General features: G+C 29.0%; 1 protein-coding gene across 1 annotated transcript in view; it reads right to left on the bottom strand.

Annotated features, from left to right (window-relative positions):
• Window positions 1-13,892, bottom strand: part of LOC117178499 (1-phosphatidylinositol 4,5-bisphosphate phosphodiesterase epsilon-1-like) — a 232,785-nt gene that overhangs the window by 83,974 nt on the left and 134,919 nt on the right. The window contains exon 7 of the mRNA XM_033369925.1: window positions 12,670-13,127. Within this exon, the coding sequence (XP_033225816.1) occupies window positions 12,670-13,127 (458 nt within the window). The remainder of the gene's footprint in view (window positions 1-12,669; window positions 13,128-13,892) is intronic.

Here is a 13,892-nt window from a genome sequence, read left to right on the forward strand (position 1 = left end):
TTCATAATTAATTTTCTTTTAGAGAACTTGAGCAATATAAACTTTTCATGGAAAACACTTAATTAATGATTGTTAAAAAAAGAAATAATTAAAATGCATGTACTTTCAAATCTTGATAACAAGTTAATTAGGCTGCACTTTATAAAATTGAACATTCATCCTTCTTTTTCATCTTTTCTTATCCTTATTAAAATTTTTTCAATTCGAAACTACATTTCTTTTTATTATTTTACATATCAAAATATTACTTTAATTAATGCAAGGGATTTTCAAAAGTGGATTATGAATTTATGGACTATATTTCTATTTCGTAATAAGGATATTAACTTGTCTAACCTTCATTACAATCCTATTATAGAGATTATGATGTACGATTATATAATATGTCATTATGAAAATTTAATTTGTTATTCTTGAAATGCTTAAGGGGAGTATAAAGTAGAATAATACATAGACTTTCACACCATGACTAATGAAAATATAAGTGCATAAGTTTCTAGAGTTCATGGGGTTAAAAGTTTTACACTCAATTTAACAATTTCAATCAATCCCATATTCTAGTCTACTCCTAATTTAAAAAGCAGAGAGAGAATTTATTTTAGTTCGAGCTCACTGATTCAGAAAAAGACAATTCTTACTCTTCCGCAATTAGCGGGAGAACTTGCGACTATTCTTTTTTCTTCTCGCTTTCAGTGCTTCGGAATCGATTTGGTTGGACGATTCTCTCCTAAATTTATGGTTTAATTCCTATAAAAACGTCGATTCACTTGTCGAGGGTTCCCTTTTAACGTCCTCCCTCGAATATCTTCCACTATTCCTCGACACTAATAATAATTGGAATATCTTGACAAAAATTTCAGGGGTCAAATGAAGTTATACTAGACGAACTTGTACTGTAGGGTTGTTTCCCGATGTTAGATCAAATCATTTCTTAATACATAAATTTAATCTGAACCGAAGGTGCGTTATAATTTTTTTTTTCTGTTCAGTCGTTCAACAGAAAAAAAATTAAAAATTGAAGGCGGTAAAACACTTATTCAAATTGGTGCCACGTGGGTGTCACGTGACTCAGAGGTTCTCATAATTATCTATCATGTGAGGATGTGGATTTGATTAAAACCATGAAAACTAATGAAACTCATGATAAAGAGCTTAGGCCACGGTCTACTGCTAATTCTGACTATTTTGATTCGATAGATTTATTTGTTAAGGTTTATGTAACAAAAAAAAGTTATCCTGTTATAATAATTGGATTAAGAGTCAGTAGTACGTTGACGGAAAGCATTAAATATAATTATTAACACATTTTAATATTGTACATATTTACGAATTGTTCAGTGAACATGACTACATTTAAGTATTTTCTCAATTAATTCTTTATACATGCAATAAATATATCTATTCTTCGGCAGATTTGCGCTCTTGGCTTTTACGAAATCCTTCTTTGGCATTTTTTTGAACAATGTTTTGCGACTTCTATTCTCGATGTACACATTACCAAAACAAAACATCGGCACAGAAAAAGATATTTGAGAATCACTGACACATGAACTGTAATTGGTGGAAAATCCGACCCCTTTGACGGCAAAGGGGCCCTACAATCGACATCGCCATAGAAAATTCATATTTCAACATTAAATTAAAAATAGTAAACAATATGTGAAAAATATTTTATGGACGTTTCTAAAATTAAAATTTTATATACAATAAGATCCATTTATTGGGAAAATTATATCTGACTTTTGAAACAATCCTATTAGAATCAATTTAATTTGGATTTGTAAAGAAATTAACCAGAATTTCTTAATTAGATTGGCAAAAACTGGATTGTTTAAGTAACTGTTACGGAATATTAAAAAAAAAAAAATGAACCCCATAGAAAATCCTCGTTAACGTGCTCAACTGAAAAGGTTCCTTCTCGGAGCATAACGTTAAATTACCAATAAAGCATTGTAATAACGTTATAAAGACTTCAATATGGGTATAGGGCCCGTTCAAAAGCTACATCACATTACGTTTTGCCATACGGAATGTGCCAGCAAACACGGCAAATATAAATGATAATAACATTTTATTTAAGCAATTTAAAAAATTTGAATCTAGAGTTTATTATACAAATCTTTTCTATGTTTTCTAGAAATAATAACGTAGTTATGGAATAGAAGCTTCTAATGTGTCCCCTAAGGGCTTACATTTTTCTTGCACCTTCTTCTCTATTCCTTTACAAACCCCCCACACACTTACTTGGTGGCGGAAAGGGGGACCTACAGTTTAAGGTGGATTCCGAACCACCAAGAGTAACACAGCTTTAAGTACTTAGAGAACACCTTTTTCTATAGAGGTACCGGTCCCACGACTCTCCGGAGATGAACAACTCCCTTGCTAGGCTAGTGTTCACCACATGGGCCGCCGAGACTCTTCCAGAGTGCGAGGCGGGACTCGAACCCGCAAGCCGAACGAGTAGGTCTAAAGCCTACGCTTTAGCCCCCACGACCATCGTCCCATTTTCCTAGAAATAATAATAGAATCCAATAAAAAATCAAACAATTGTTTGTTGAAAGTTAATTTCATTTAATTGAAACGTCTAATTTCTTCCATATTCATCGTGTTAGTTGAAGATTGAACAATTTTTTTCCTTAAATTCATGCCTTATTAGTTAAAAAATAGATTTTGTTGTTATTGAAAATTTAAACATTTTAATACTAGTAGAAAATTAATCGTTTTCAGTTAAAAATTTATTATTTGCTTATAAAATCAATAATTTAATTAAAAATTCAAGTGTTTTGTTTTAATTGGTAAAAAATTAATTCTTCTGATTTGAAATATAAGTGCTTTGTTCAAAGTTGAACTACTTTCTTGAAAATTCATTTTGCCAGTTGAAGATCCACCTTTTTGGTTGAAAATAATTTTTTTTAACTGCAAATTTAACTATTCCATTTTTGGTTAGAAATTATTCTTTTAACTGTAAATTTAACTATTCCATTTTTGGCCGTAAATTAATTTTTTAATTGCCAATTCAACTATTCCATCATTGGTTGAAAATTCATCGTTTTCAGATTTAAATTCAACTAAGTGGGCGAAAATAAAATTTTTGATTGAAAATTTAACTGTTTTGTAGAAGAACCGTCATTTTGTTTTAAAAATTACACTTTTTTGTTGAATATTCGTTTTTTTAAATTGAAAAATCGGTTATTTCCGTAGAGAATTCATCTATGTGTTAAAAAAATTCGAGCATTTAGCTAAAAATGAGTGTTCTTCATTGCAAATTTAACTATTTTTATTTTTGAGAAAAATTTTTGGTTTCAGTTCAAAATTGAACTGTTTAGTTAAAAATTCATTTCTCTGTAGGAATTTCAACGATTTGGTTAAAGATTCACTTTTTTGTTGCATTTTAAGTAGAAAATACTATTATTTTCATAGAAAATTATATATTTTGCTTTTAAATTTATGATCTGAAAATTCAACAATTTCATTAAAATTTATTTCCTCTCTTGACTGAAAACAACTGCAAATGCATGTTAAAAAAGTACTTGATTTTTTATAAGGAATTAACTTTTTTTTGTTTTTAGTGGAATTTGAAAATTTTACTATTTTTGTGAAAACTGCTGAATATCCATTTCTTTGGATAAAAAATTCTTCCTTATGGATTGAAAATTTTACTGTTTTATAAAAAAGGCTTTTTGATTTGAAACTTCAACACTTTTTGTAAAAATTTGTTCTTTTTTGGTTGAAAATTCAACTTTTTGATGAAAATCTAATCTTTATTGATTAAAAGTTTAATATCTTAAAATATTAATTTTTTGTTGAAGATTCATCGTCATTATTGTTGAAGATTCAAATATTTTGTTAAAAATATATTTATTTTCTTAAAAAATCAACTATTTTTGCGAAAATTTAACTGCGCTGCTGAAAATTCGTCTTTTTGTATAAAAAATTCTTCCTTTTGCATTGAAAACTTAAATGGTTTTTGAAAAAGGCTCTTTAGTTGAAAAATGTATTTCTTTTTGTAGAAATTTGATACTTTTTTATTATAAATTTAACTGTTTGATTAAAAATAATCTGTTTTAATTGAAAGTTTAACATCTTAAAATATTAATTTTTATTTAAAGCTTAGTCATTATTTTACTTGAAGATTCAGATGTTTTATTGAGAAATTATTAATTTTTTTAAATTCAACTTTTTTGTTGAAATTTCAACATTCTTGTTGTATGTTTGTCTTTTTAGATGAAAAATTGTCCTTTTGGATTGATTGTTTGATTGGGAATTATTTTGTTTTTAAAAATTAAGATACTTGGTTCGAAATTTTTCTTTTTTGTCTAAATAATCAACAAATTTTTTGAAATATCATCTTTTTGAATTGAGATTATACTGTTTTGGTAAAAAAAAGATTCTGGTTAAATATTCGACTGTATTTAAAAAAAGTCTTCCTTTTCGCTCGTTCATTCGACTGTTAGGTTTAAAATTCAACAGGTTTTTAAAAGTTAATTTTTTTTTAATTTGCTTTAAAATTCATCTTTGCAGCTGAAAAGTTAAATTATTTGGTGAAAAAATCGTCTCTCTTGCTTGAAACTTGAACTATTTGATTTCAAGTGCAACTTTTTTTTGTTCAAATTTAATTTATTTGATCAAAATTAAACTTTTTTCTTGAAAAATCAAATTTTGTTTGAAAATCATCTTTTCGAGTTTAAAAATAAACTGTTTTCTCAAACTTTTGACTTTTTCACTTGAAACCATAACTCTTTTACTGAAAATTAATCGCCTTGAGTTGAGGATTTTAGTCTTTTGATAAAAATTCTAATTTTTTTGATAAGTCAAACTGTGTCTGATTGGAAATGTTAATAAATAAACTTTTTGGTTCAAAATTCCACTATTCAGGTAAAAATTAAACTATTATTGTTACACCATTAAGCCATTTCCCTTTCGGGGTAGGCGTGACTCACTCGGTGGGGGAAAGGAATAATGTGTGGAAGGGATAGAGAATTTTTAGACTGATCCAGAATTCTCGTGTTATTTATGTAAATAAAACGTTCGTTCCACAACACTGCTCCGACCCAGGTTGCTGATCAATCTCTCTAGCAATCACCCCAAGTGAAGATCCTCACAAAGTCGTTATGTAAGGTTCCCCACTTGGATCCATTAGTGGCCAAGGTCTTTTGTTTCACGCGTCATTCACTCTGCCGACACTCTTTTTATTAACTATTTGCCGCCATACTTTCCTGTCCTGGCATACTTCTCTAGCTTCTTTTATATCCATTCATTTTTTTATGCAGACTCTCGTGTTTCTGTGACTTCTTATGTCTCTTCGAACTAGGGTCTCATTCACACATTCTAACCATTCTTTCCGCGGTCTACCTCTGGGCACGCTGCCATTTACTTTATCTTGGTACACTTGTTTCGTTAATCGTTCATTTGGCATTCTCTCAACAAGCCCGAACCATCTTACCCGATTTCTTTCCCATGTGTCCACTAGCGTCTCTTCTGCACCACATTCTTTTAGAATTACCTCATTACTTACTTTGTCCATTAGAGTTTCCCGCATATTATGCGCATGAATCTCATTTCAGTTGCGTTAATTTTACTCTTATCTTTTTCTTGATAAGTCCATGTCTCACTACCGTATAGTACAGTCGGTACAAATATAGAATTATGTATTGCCATTTTAGCTTTATTTGATATATTTTTACTTCTTATAAGGGGACCTGCTCTACCAATAACCTTATTACCTTCATTTATTCGCCTATCTAATTCCTCATCTCTCTTCCCGTCCCTAGTAAAGAAGCTACCAAGGTATACGAAGTTATCAACTTGTTCAATTCTCTCATCATTTAATAAAATATTGCATAGCGTTTTCTCACTCTTTCTTTTGAACACCTTAGTTTTTGTTTTATTTGCGTTAATTTTGAGGCCCATGCTCTTCATGCTTGCATCTAGTTTATTCCACATTCTTTGTAAGTATTCGATAGACTCTTCCATAGCAACCTTATCATCTGCGAACGCTAACATGCGTACCCTTACTATTTAGAGATCCACACCCTCTTCGTCAAAAAGAGCCATTCTTAAACACTTTTCCATAAATAATATACATAACCATAAGACATAACGCATCTTTGTCTAATTCCTAAAATAGTATCGAAGTAGTCACTCAGTTTCCCATTTACCCTTATTCTCGCTTTGTTACCCGTATATATTGTTTTTATAGCTTTTAGGAGCCACCCATTGACTCCATACTCTTTCAGGACTTGCCAAAGTTTACTTCTATCAACCTTGCCAAAAGCTTTTTCTAGGTCAACAAATGCACAGAAATTTTTTTTTCCTACTCTCAAACTTTTTTCTGTTATTTGCCTGAAGCTAAATATTTGATCCGTACATGACCTTCCTGGCATAAACCTACTTTGGACTCCCCAAATCTTTGCTTCTGTTATTTTCATTACCCTACGAATAAGTATTTTTGAATATATTTTACTTACAGTGCTTAATAAGCTAATACCTCTGTAATTATTGCACTCGCTTTTATCTCCCTTTCTCTTGTATATTGGTACGATAATCGGTTTTTTCCAATCGTGTGGGACGTCTCTCATCTCCAAACATAAATTTATCAATTCGCTTAAAAGTCCACTTTTTTGGAGAAGATTCAGAATATTAGTTAAAAATTCTTCTCTTTGTTTGACAATCTATTTCGGTGAAGATGAAATTTTTGTTTGAACATTCATATTTTCCGGTTAAAAAACTATATTGTTTTAGACGTAGCTCTTATCTTTAAAAAAAAATTAACTCTGGTTTAGTTAATGATTCAATAATTTTATATTAAAAACTATTTGACCTCTTAAATCGTAAAAATAGACGCACACGTAGCGCGCGATTGCCGATGCTAGTTATAATAATATAATTTTTATCGCACTTATTTTATCGTAAACAATATAATAAAGAAGAATACATTCACTTAATATCAAAATGCTCCAGTGAATTTTCGTAAAGTTCATCCAGGGGGAAGTGAAATTGACCTTCATTTAAACACCCATAAAATATATACATCCCTTCCCATAGCTATCATAAAGTTTTATGGTACCTATAACTATGATAATAAAAACGTACCGTTATTGATTTGGTATTGATTCCAACTAAAAATTTTATCTTCCTATACAAAAAACACACTATAGACTATAGAGTTATACACTATAGAAACTATTAAATAAACTTTTATAGTTTACATTGCAATAAATTTGGATTAGGCTGCAAAATCATTCACATATGATTTTATACGACAAAATCTATAGGGTTTTAATTTTATTCCAGTAAATGTTATAAAGTCTGATTTCACAAGATGTTTGGTTTTCATTTTATTAAAACAGTAGAAAATTTGTGGCAATAAAACCATATTAGGTAAAATGAAAATTGAGGGAAAGAAAATATCAAGGAAGAAGAGGGATGTAATAAAAATGTAGGGCGAAGGGGTAAAGTAAGACAGGATTAAATAAAATCTATCAAAGATTAAAACTAGAAAAAGAAAAAGAAACAAGCATAAACTGAGCTCTAGTTGTAAAGCAAGTTGTAATTTTATACTGGACTATTATTAGTGCGCGCTAACTTTTGTTTCAAAATTATTTCAGTTATTATTTTATTCTATTTGATTCAATATTAGTGCACTTTTGTTTGTATAATCTTACTCTATATTATTATATTCTTAATTTATTATAATATTTCCTAAATGTAATAAAAGCACAGTTTATGATTAAAGGCTTGTGGGACAATTTTATTATGTTTTGATATCAGCATCTGTGAATCGCAAGTTCAGCGTTGAACAAGAAATTGTGCGACAAATCATTATAAATATGCAAACAAAACTATGAAAATATTTATTAACAAAAATAAAATATGAATTAAAATAATCTCAATACAAATACAAATACGAAGTATGCCCGCGCGTGCGCGCTTATGATTCTCTAGTTTCAAGTAAAGTTTCTATCGCAATCATTTATTGTGTTTTAAAAATGTTGCTCGTTTATTTATCGCTGAGATTATCATGGAAAAAGAGGTGTTTTTTTCATGGCCTAACAATTCTTTCCGATAGTGTCCTCAATTCACAACCTCACAAACATTAGAAAAATTATATTATTGTAATAGACGTATTTTACATATAAGAAAAAACATGTACATATAATTTCTTAAAATTGAATTAAGATACTCCTTTCACATCATAAAAACTAAATTATATAATTTGAAAAGAGATATTTTAAATATAAATGGAACTTTATTATTCAAAGTATAGACAATACTCAATTACATAACCTCTAACAAAATGACAAGTTTATGTTCCTGAAATAAAAAATAAAAATTCAAACTTTATGTAATTTATTATTGTGAACAAATTATCCAGCTGATGATTAATTAATCAGTTAACACCAATTTAACATTTAAAAAAATGATATAATTGGAATGAAAGTATTTTAAATATAATTGGAACTTTATTATACTTCTGAAGCATTTATCTTTTTGGCTTTAAAGTTTAATTATTTGGTTGTAAATGAATACTTGGGTAAAAATGAATTTTTTGTTAAAAATCCAAACTTTCAGTTAAATATGCAACTATTTTTTGCTCAAGTTTAATTTTGGTTAACTCGACTATTCGAATGAAAATTCATCGTTGTAGATAGAAAACACCAGTATATGATTAAAAATTAAACTTTTGGTTAAAAATTGAATTATTTTTTTGAAAATTCAAGTACTTTTGTTTAAAGAATTCTTTTTAGTTAAAAATGAAACTGTTTTTCTAAAGATTCATCTAATTGGACAAAAAATGGATTTTTTGTTGTTGTAAATTAAACCGCCTGCCAAACATTCAATTCTTTACTTAAATTGCTTTGGTTGCAGTTTAATATTTTTAAATTTAAAATTCAAATATTAAGTTGAGAATTCCCCTTTTAAGGTTGAAAATCCAACTATTTTTTTAAATTCAATTATTGTGTTAAAAATGCATCATTGTTGTTAAAAAGTAATCCTTTTTCAATGAATTAATTTTCAAATTCCAATATAAAAGTTTCTATGATAAAAATATTTTTTTTTTCTTATATGAATAGTTTAAAATGCCTTAGTATATTTGAAAAATTGTGAAACATGATAAATAAAAGAGCGCAGTATGAATGATATTCATTTTCCCTGAAAGAAGGAATATTGCCATTTTTATTACATGTTTTATTTTTTAATAACGACACAATATGGAGCGTATTCATTTTTCTTTAAAAAGCTCCAGAATCAATACTCTGCTAGGAAATTTTTTGCTGAAAAGTGCACAATGCAGATTTTATTATAAAAGCTCTCCTGTGAAAGAAATTTCTTGAAGCACAATGAGGTTGAATGAAGTATAACGATTGATTAAATTAGAGGAGGGTATTACAATTTTTAAATGCCCTTTTCGTTATTTCTTCACTAAATATTGAATTTTGCCTAATTTTAAGATTTATTTTGCGTCTTTTCCACTGAATTTTTACAAAGCTTTAAATTCATTTTTAATTTAAAAGATTCAATTTAATACAATTGATTTTCTAGTGATTTGCATTTATTTGTACTAATTGTACTTTCTCAGTTAATATTAGTCTAATTTAGACAAATCAATTTAATTGACAAGAATATGATTTATATTTAGTTAAATCTAAATTCTGCAGTTTATTCAACTAAATAATCAAGGAAAAAGAACCCCTATTTTTAAAAATATAAATATCCTTGAAATTCTTATTATATTCACACAGTTTTGAGATTATTTTAAAAACTTTCAAGAATTAATAAAAATTTGGAACACCTTATTGATTGCCAGCATTTTGATTTTTCTGCAATTATGTTAATAATAATTTCCAAACGAGAAACTTTAATTCTTAACATTTGTTTATAAAATAGAAAATTTGAATCGTAAATGATTCTTCAATATTGAAGGCAACAATTATGTTATAAACTTTTTGAAACCCTGTTGAAAAATTTGATGAAATTTCACAAAATTAAAAATAAAATGTAGATTTTTCAGAATTTTGAAATGGTTCCAGAAAGAGCACATTTTTTCTGAATATTCTTGGAAAAAATTGAAGAATTAGTAGTCAAAATGATTCAAAGAAAAGTTTTCAATATTTTTTTGTTTCTAAAAATGAATTTGAAGAGAAAAATAAATAAGCCTTCAAAACATTTTCAAAATAATTTCCAAAAATTTCAGAAAATAATCTAGAAGATTTGAAAGCAAAAATTTTCAACTAGGCCAGATTAGAAATTTAGAATCATTTTAAGAATTTTAAAATTTTTCAAAAGAATGAAAACATTTTCTTAAGATTCGTAGTATAACTTCAAACAAGCTTTTTACTTAAAAAGAAAATTTTTAAAGAAAATATGAACAGATTTAAAAACATTTTTAAAGTCTTGTAAGAATCTCAAAAAAAACTTGAAGGTTTTAAGTCAGTTTTTTTACTCTGCATGATTAAAAAAAGTTAAGAAAAACGTTCAATTTCTTCCTTACTTTAGCAGTTATTATTAAAAATATCTACATTAATGCAATATGACTTTTCCATTCTGCGAAAAAAAACATATTTAAAAATTTGTTGCTGTTTAAATAATTTTCTTCGGAAATAAATATTAAAATTTTTTCGTAACAAATACTGTGATATGCCATTTTTAAGATGAAAATATTGTTTCGAAACCATGATCCAATTCTTTAAACAATTTATTAAAAAGTAAATATATATTTTGATAGAAATTTGATAAAAAAATCTTTTTTTCTGCTAAATCACTGTATTGATGACTTTGGATATTCTGGAAACTGTAATTAAGTTTTTTCATGAATTTTTTTTGATCGTTAATGATAAGTATAAGAAAATTATTTAACATGTGTAACATTAACTATTTTAAGAATTTGTATGGCGTTTAAATATCCAAATGTATCCAAAAATTAGATATCTGAAAAAATAGTTTTTTTATTATTAAAACAAAATATTATTGCTGATGAAGTAATTTTAAACAAAACAACATTATTTTGATTTGAAAATGTTTAAACGTACGAAAAACATTTATTTTAACAATGCGTCTTGCAATTAATTTTTTTATTGGTATTGATTATTCCCATTTTTCGAAAAATTGTGGAATTTTAATACATAATGGCTTATTTATTCGAGGAAAACAATTTTCTGTACAGACTTACTGTTTGTTATTCTAAAAATAAATAAACAGCAATCAAATCATTTTTTAAACAAATGAGAATATTCAAAGATTATTTACTATTCTTATCATTTGAAACAGTAGAGTTGTAGGGAATGTTTCTCTAGACAAAAGAATTCATGCTTTATCAAAATGAAACCATTTTTAAAAAATTTGACAAAATGTTTAAATCATCCGATAATGGTTTTTAAAAAATGTTTCTCTTAACAATGACAAATCACCACATTAACAAAGAAAAAGATAAATTTCAAACGAAATTGTTTACATAAAAAAGTAATATTTCAACAAATACGAAATTGTTACATTATTGGGTATCATCATCAGACTTAGATATTTAATAATAAGCAACAAAGTTAATTTTTAAATTCTTGAAATAAAGGTCAGTTCTCCAGTAAATAACTATAATTGTCTGATTGAACACATAAAAACAAGTTCTTTTCAAAGAGTTTACAGAGCAAAAATTCAAACAAATAAAAATTATTTGAACAATTGAAAATAAGTTTTACAATGCTCAAAAGCAATAAACTTGTCGAATAAAATTAATGTACGAAAAAAGTGAAAACATTCCATATGTGTCAATTTTGCGTAAAACTAGAAATTTTAGTTTTATGGGACATTTTTGCGACTCAATAAAATAGGGGGGGCTTTAAAATTCAAAGTATCAGATGAGTAGTTGCAAAAACTGTAATAACTTGGAATAATTCTTATCTAATGTTCCCAGTCGCATTAACTGAGAAATTAGTTACTTTAATTGAAGTTTCAGTTAATCTAACAGACAAAAATAGTAGAAATGAAAACAATTATTTTAACTTCCGTCAAACGGGGTAACTTTGGACATTTGGTGTGAATTCGGACACGCCTAAATTGCTTGTTTAAATTATTGAGTGGTTTTTAAACAGAAGTTATAACTTTAAATGTTTCTAGATTCTGATTAAAAACCCCCTTACGTAATTTAAACTATCAATTTAGAATTTTTCAAATTTACCCAGCTTTTCGAAGTTATCCCTTCTGACAATATTTATCTTAGTTTCCTAAGGCCCCAATGTATTTTTCTTCGTTACCTTAAATGCCTTAAGTTAATTTCAAACCCGGAAACGCCAATCTCATTATTCCGAAAACAAACAATTTATCATGTCATAGTAACACGTCTTGATATTATCCGATATGGCTTAAAATTTGAATACATTTTTTTTTTAATTTCACAAATTAGTTTGAATGTCAACTTATTATTCGAACAATCTAAGGTACATTTTGCACCAGTATGACTGCCGCTAGTAAATGGAGGATCTATTGGTACATTTGACTACATTTCCCAAGTTGTATATGAAATTACAATCACAAATTTGGTTGCCATAAACTAAATAAAAAGGCCATTTATAAGATATTTACTGGACAGTTTTATAATAAAAGGGAAAATGAGTCAGAGATGAAAGAGCTGTAAGAAGTAGAACAATATCTCCGGAACCCGTAAAACATACTCACCTAGTAAGTGTCGGAGGACACAGTAGGAAGATCAGCCTGTTGTCTGATAAATTGGACCCGTACATCAATCCAATACAGGAATCAGGTCCGGGAAGGCCATATCTTTTGCAGATGCCTCTGAGCTCCTGATCCCGATCCCGGTCGGAGCATCCGATCATAACTTCTTTCACACAGGCGAGGTCCAGGTAACCCTCATCGAGGTTGACAAAGGCGCAGTCATTTTGCTGAGCAGAGTATCTGGTGACCAGTCCCACGGGGACCGTATCCTCGGCATTGATTGTCAAGCAAAAATCCGCCGTCCCAGTCCCTAAAGTGCCCGCTGTTTTTAGCAAGCTCCAGGATGGTTTTTCCCATACGAAGGTACCACACGCACGATCCACACGCGCATAGACCAATGCTGTTCGCGACGTTCCGCTATCACAGTCCCAGTGCACCAGGGTCGTTCCGTGGTGTAACGTCTGTGGGCAAAAATGGCAAAATAAAATGTTAACTCACTCTGAGGAAAAATCAACTTCTGCTAACTAGATGGTCAAATCGAAACTTTTGATGAAATCGAGTTTCGGACCCTCTAAGGAGTAGTGCCATAGTGTTATTGCTATTAGTTTTCTATTTATTGCTTGGTTGGGGTTCTACTTGATAGATTTAAATTGCGGTTCACTGCTCAAAGATCGACACTTTTTAGAAAGATCAAACAGCTGAGTTGAGAGAACAAAATATATAATTGAAACTAATGTGTAAAAACAGGCTTTTTACATTCTCATCATTTATGATTGAGAAAGTATTAGAATTGTCGGAAATTTGACATCACACTTTTTCAACGGATCTCCACGTTTCGAGACCCCCTGAATCCGAAAATCAGGTTTTCACCATGGCGTCTGTCTGTCTGTCCGTCCGTAAACACGATACCTCTCAAAAAAATGAACGAATCAAATTTATCTTTGGCACACTTTTTTAGGTTCTAAAAGAAAGGACGAGTTCGTGAACCAGCCTTTTTGATAAAAATTCAAAAAGTGAGCACATTTTGAAAATTTTTGAGACCACTTTTTTCTGAATTTGAAAATTCTACGTACGGATATTTATAGTATTAAAAAAAAAACAATTTAAGTGGGACGATGGTCGTTGAGGCTAAAGCGTAGGCTTTGGACCCACTCCTTCGGCTTGCGGGTTCGATTCCCGCCTCGCACTCTGGAAGAGTCTCGGTGGCCCATGCGGTGAACACTAGC

This window comes from Belonocnema kinseyi, chromosome 8, assembly GCF_010883055.1.
Source record: "Belonocnema kinseyi isolate 2016_QV_RU_SX_M_011 chromosome 8, B_treatae_v1, whole genome shotgun sequence".
Lineage (NCBI taxonomy): Eukaryota > Metazoa > Arthropoda > Insecta > Hymenoptera > Cynipidae > Belonocnema > Belonocnema kinseyi.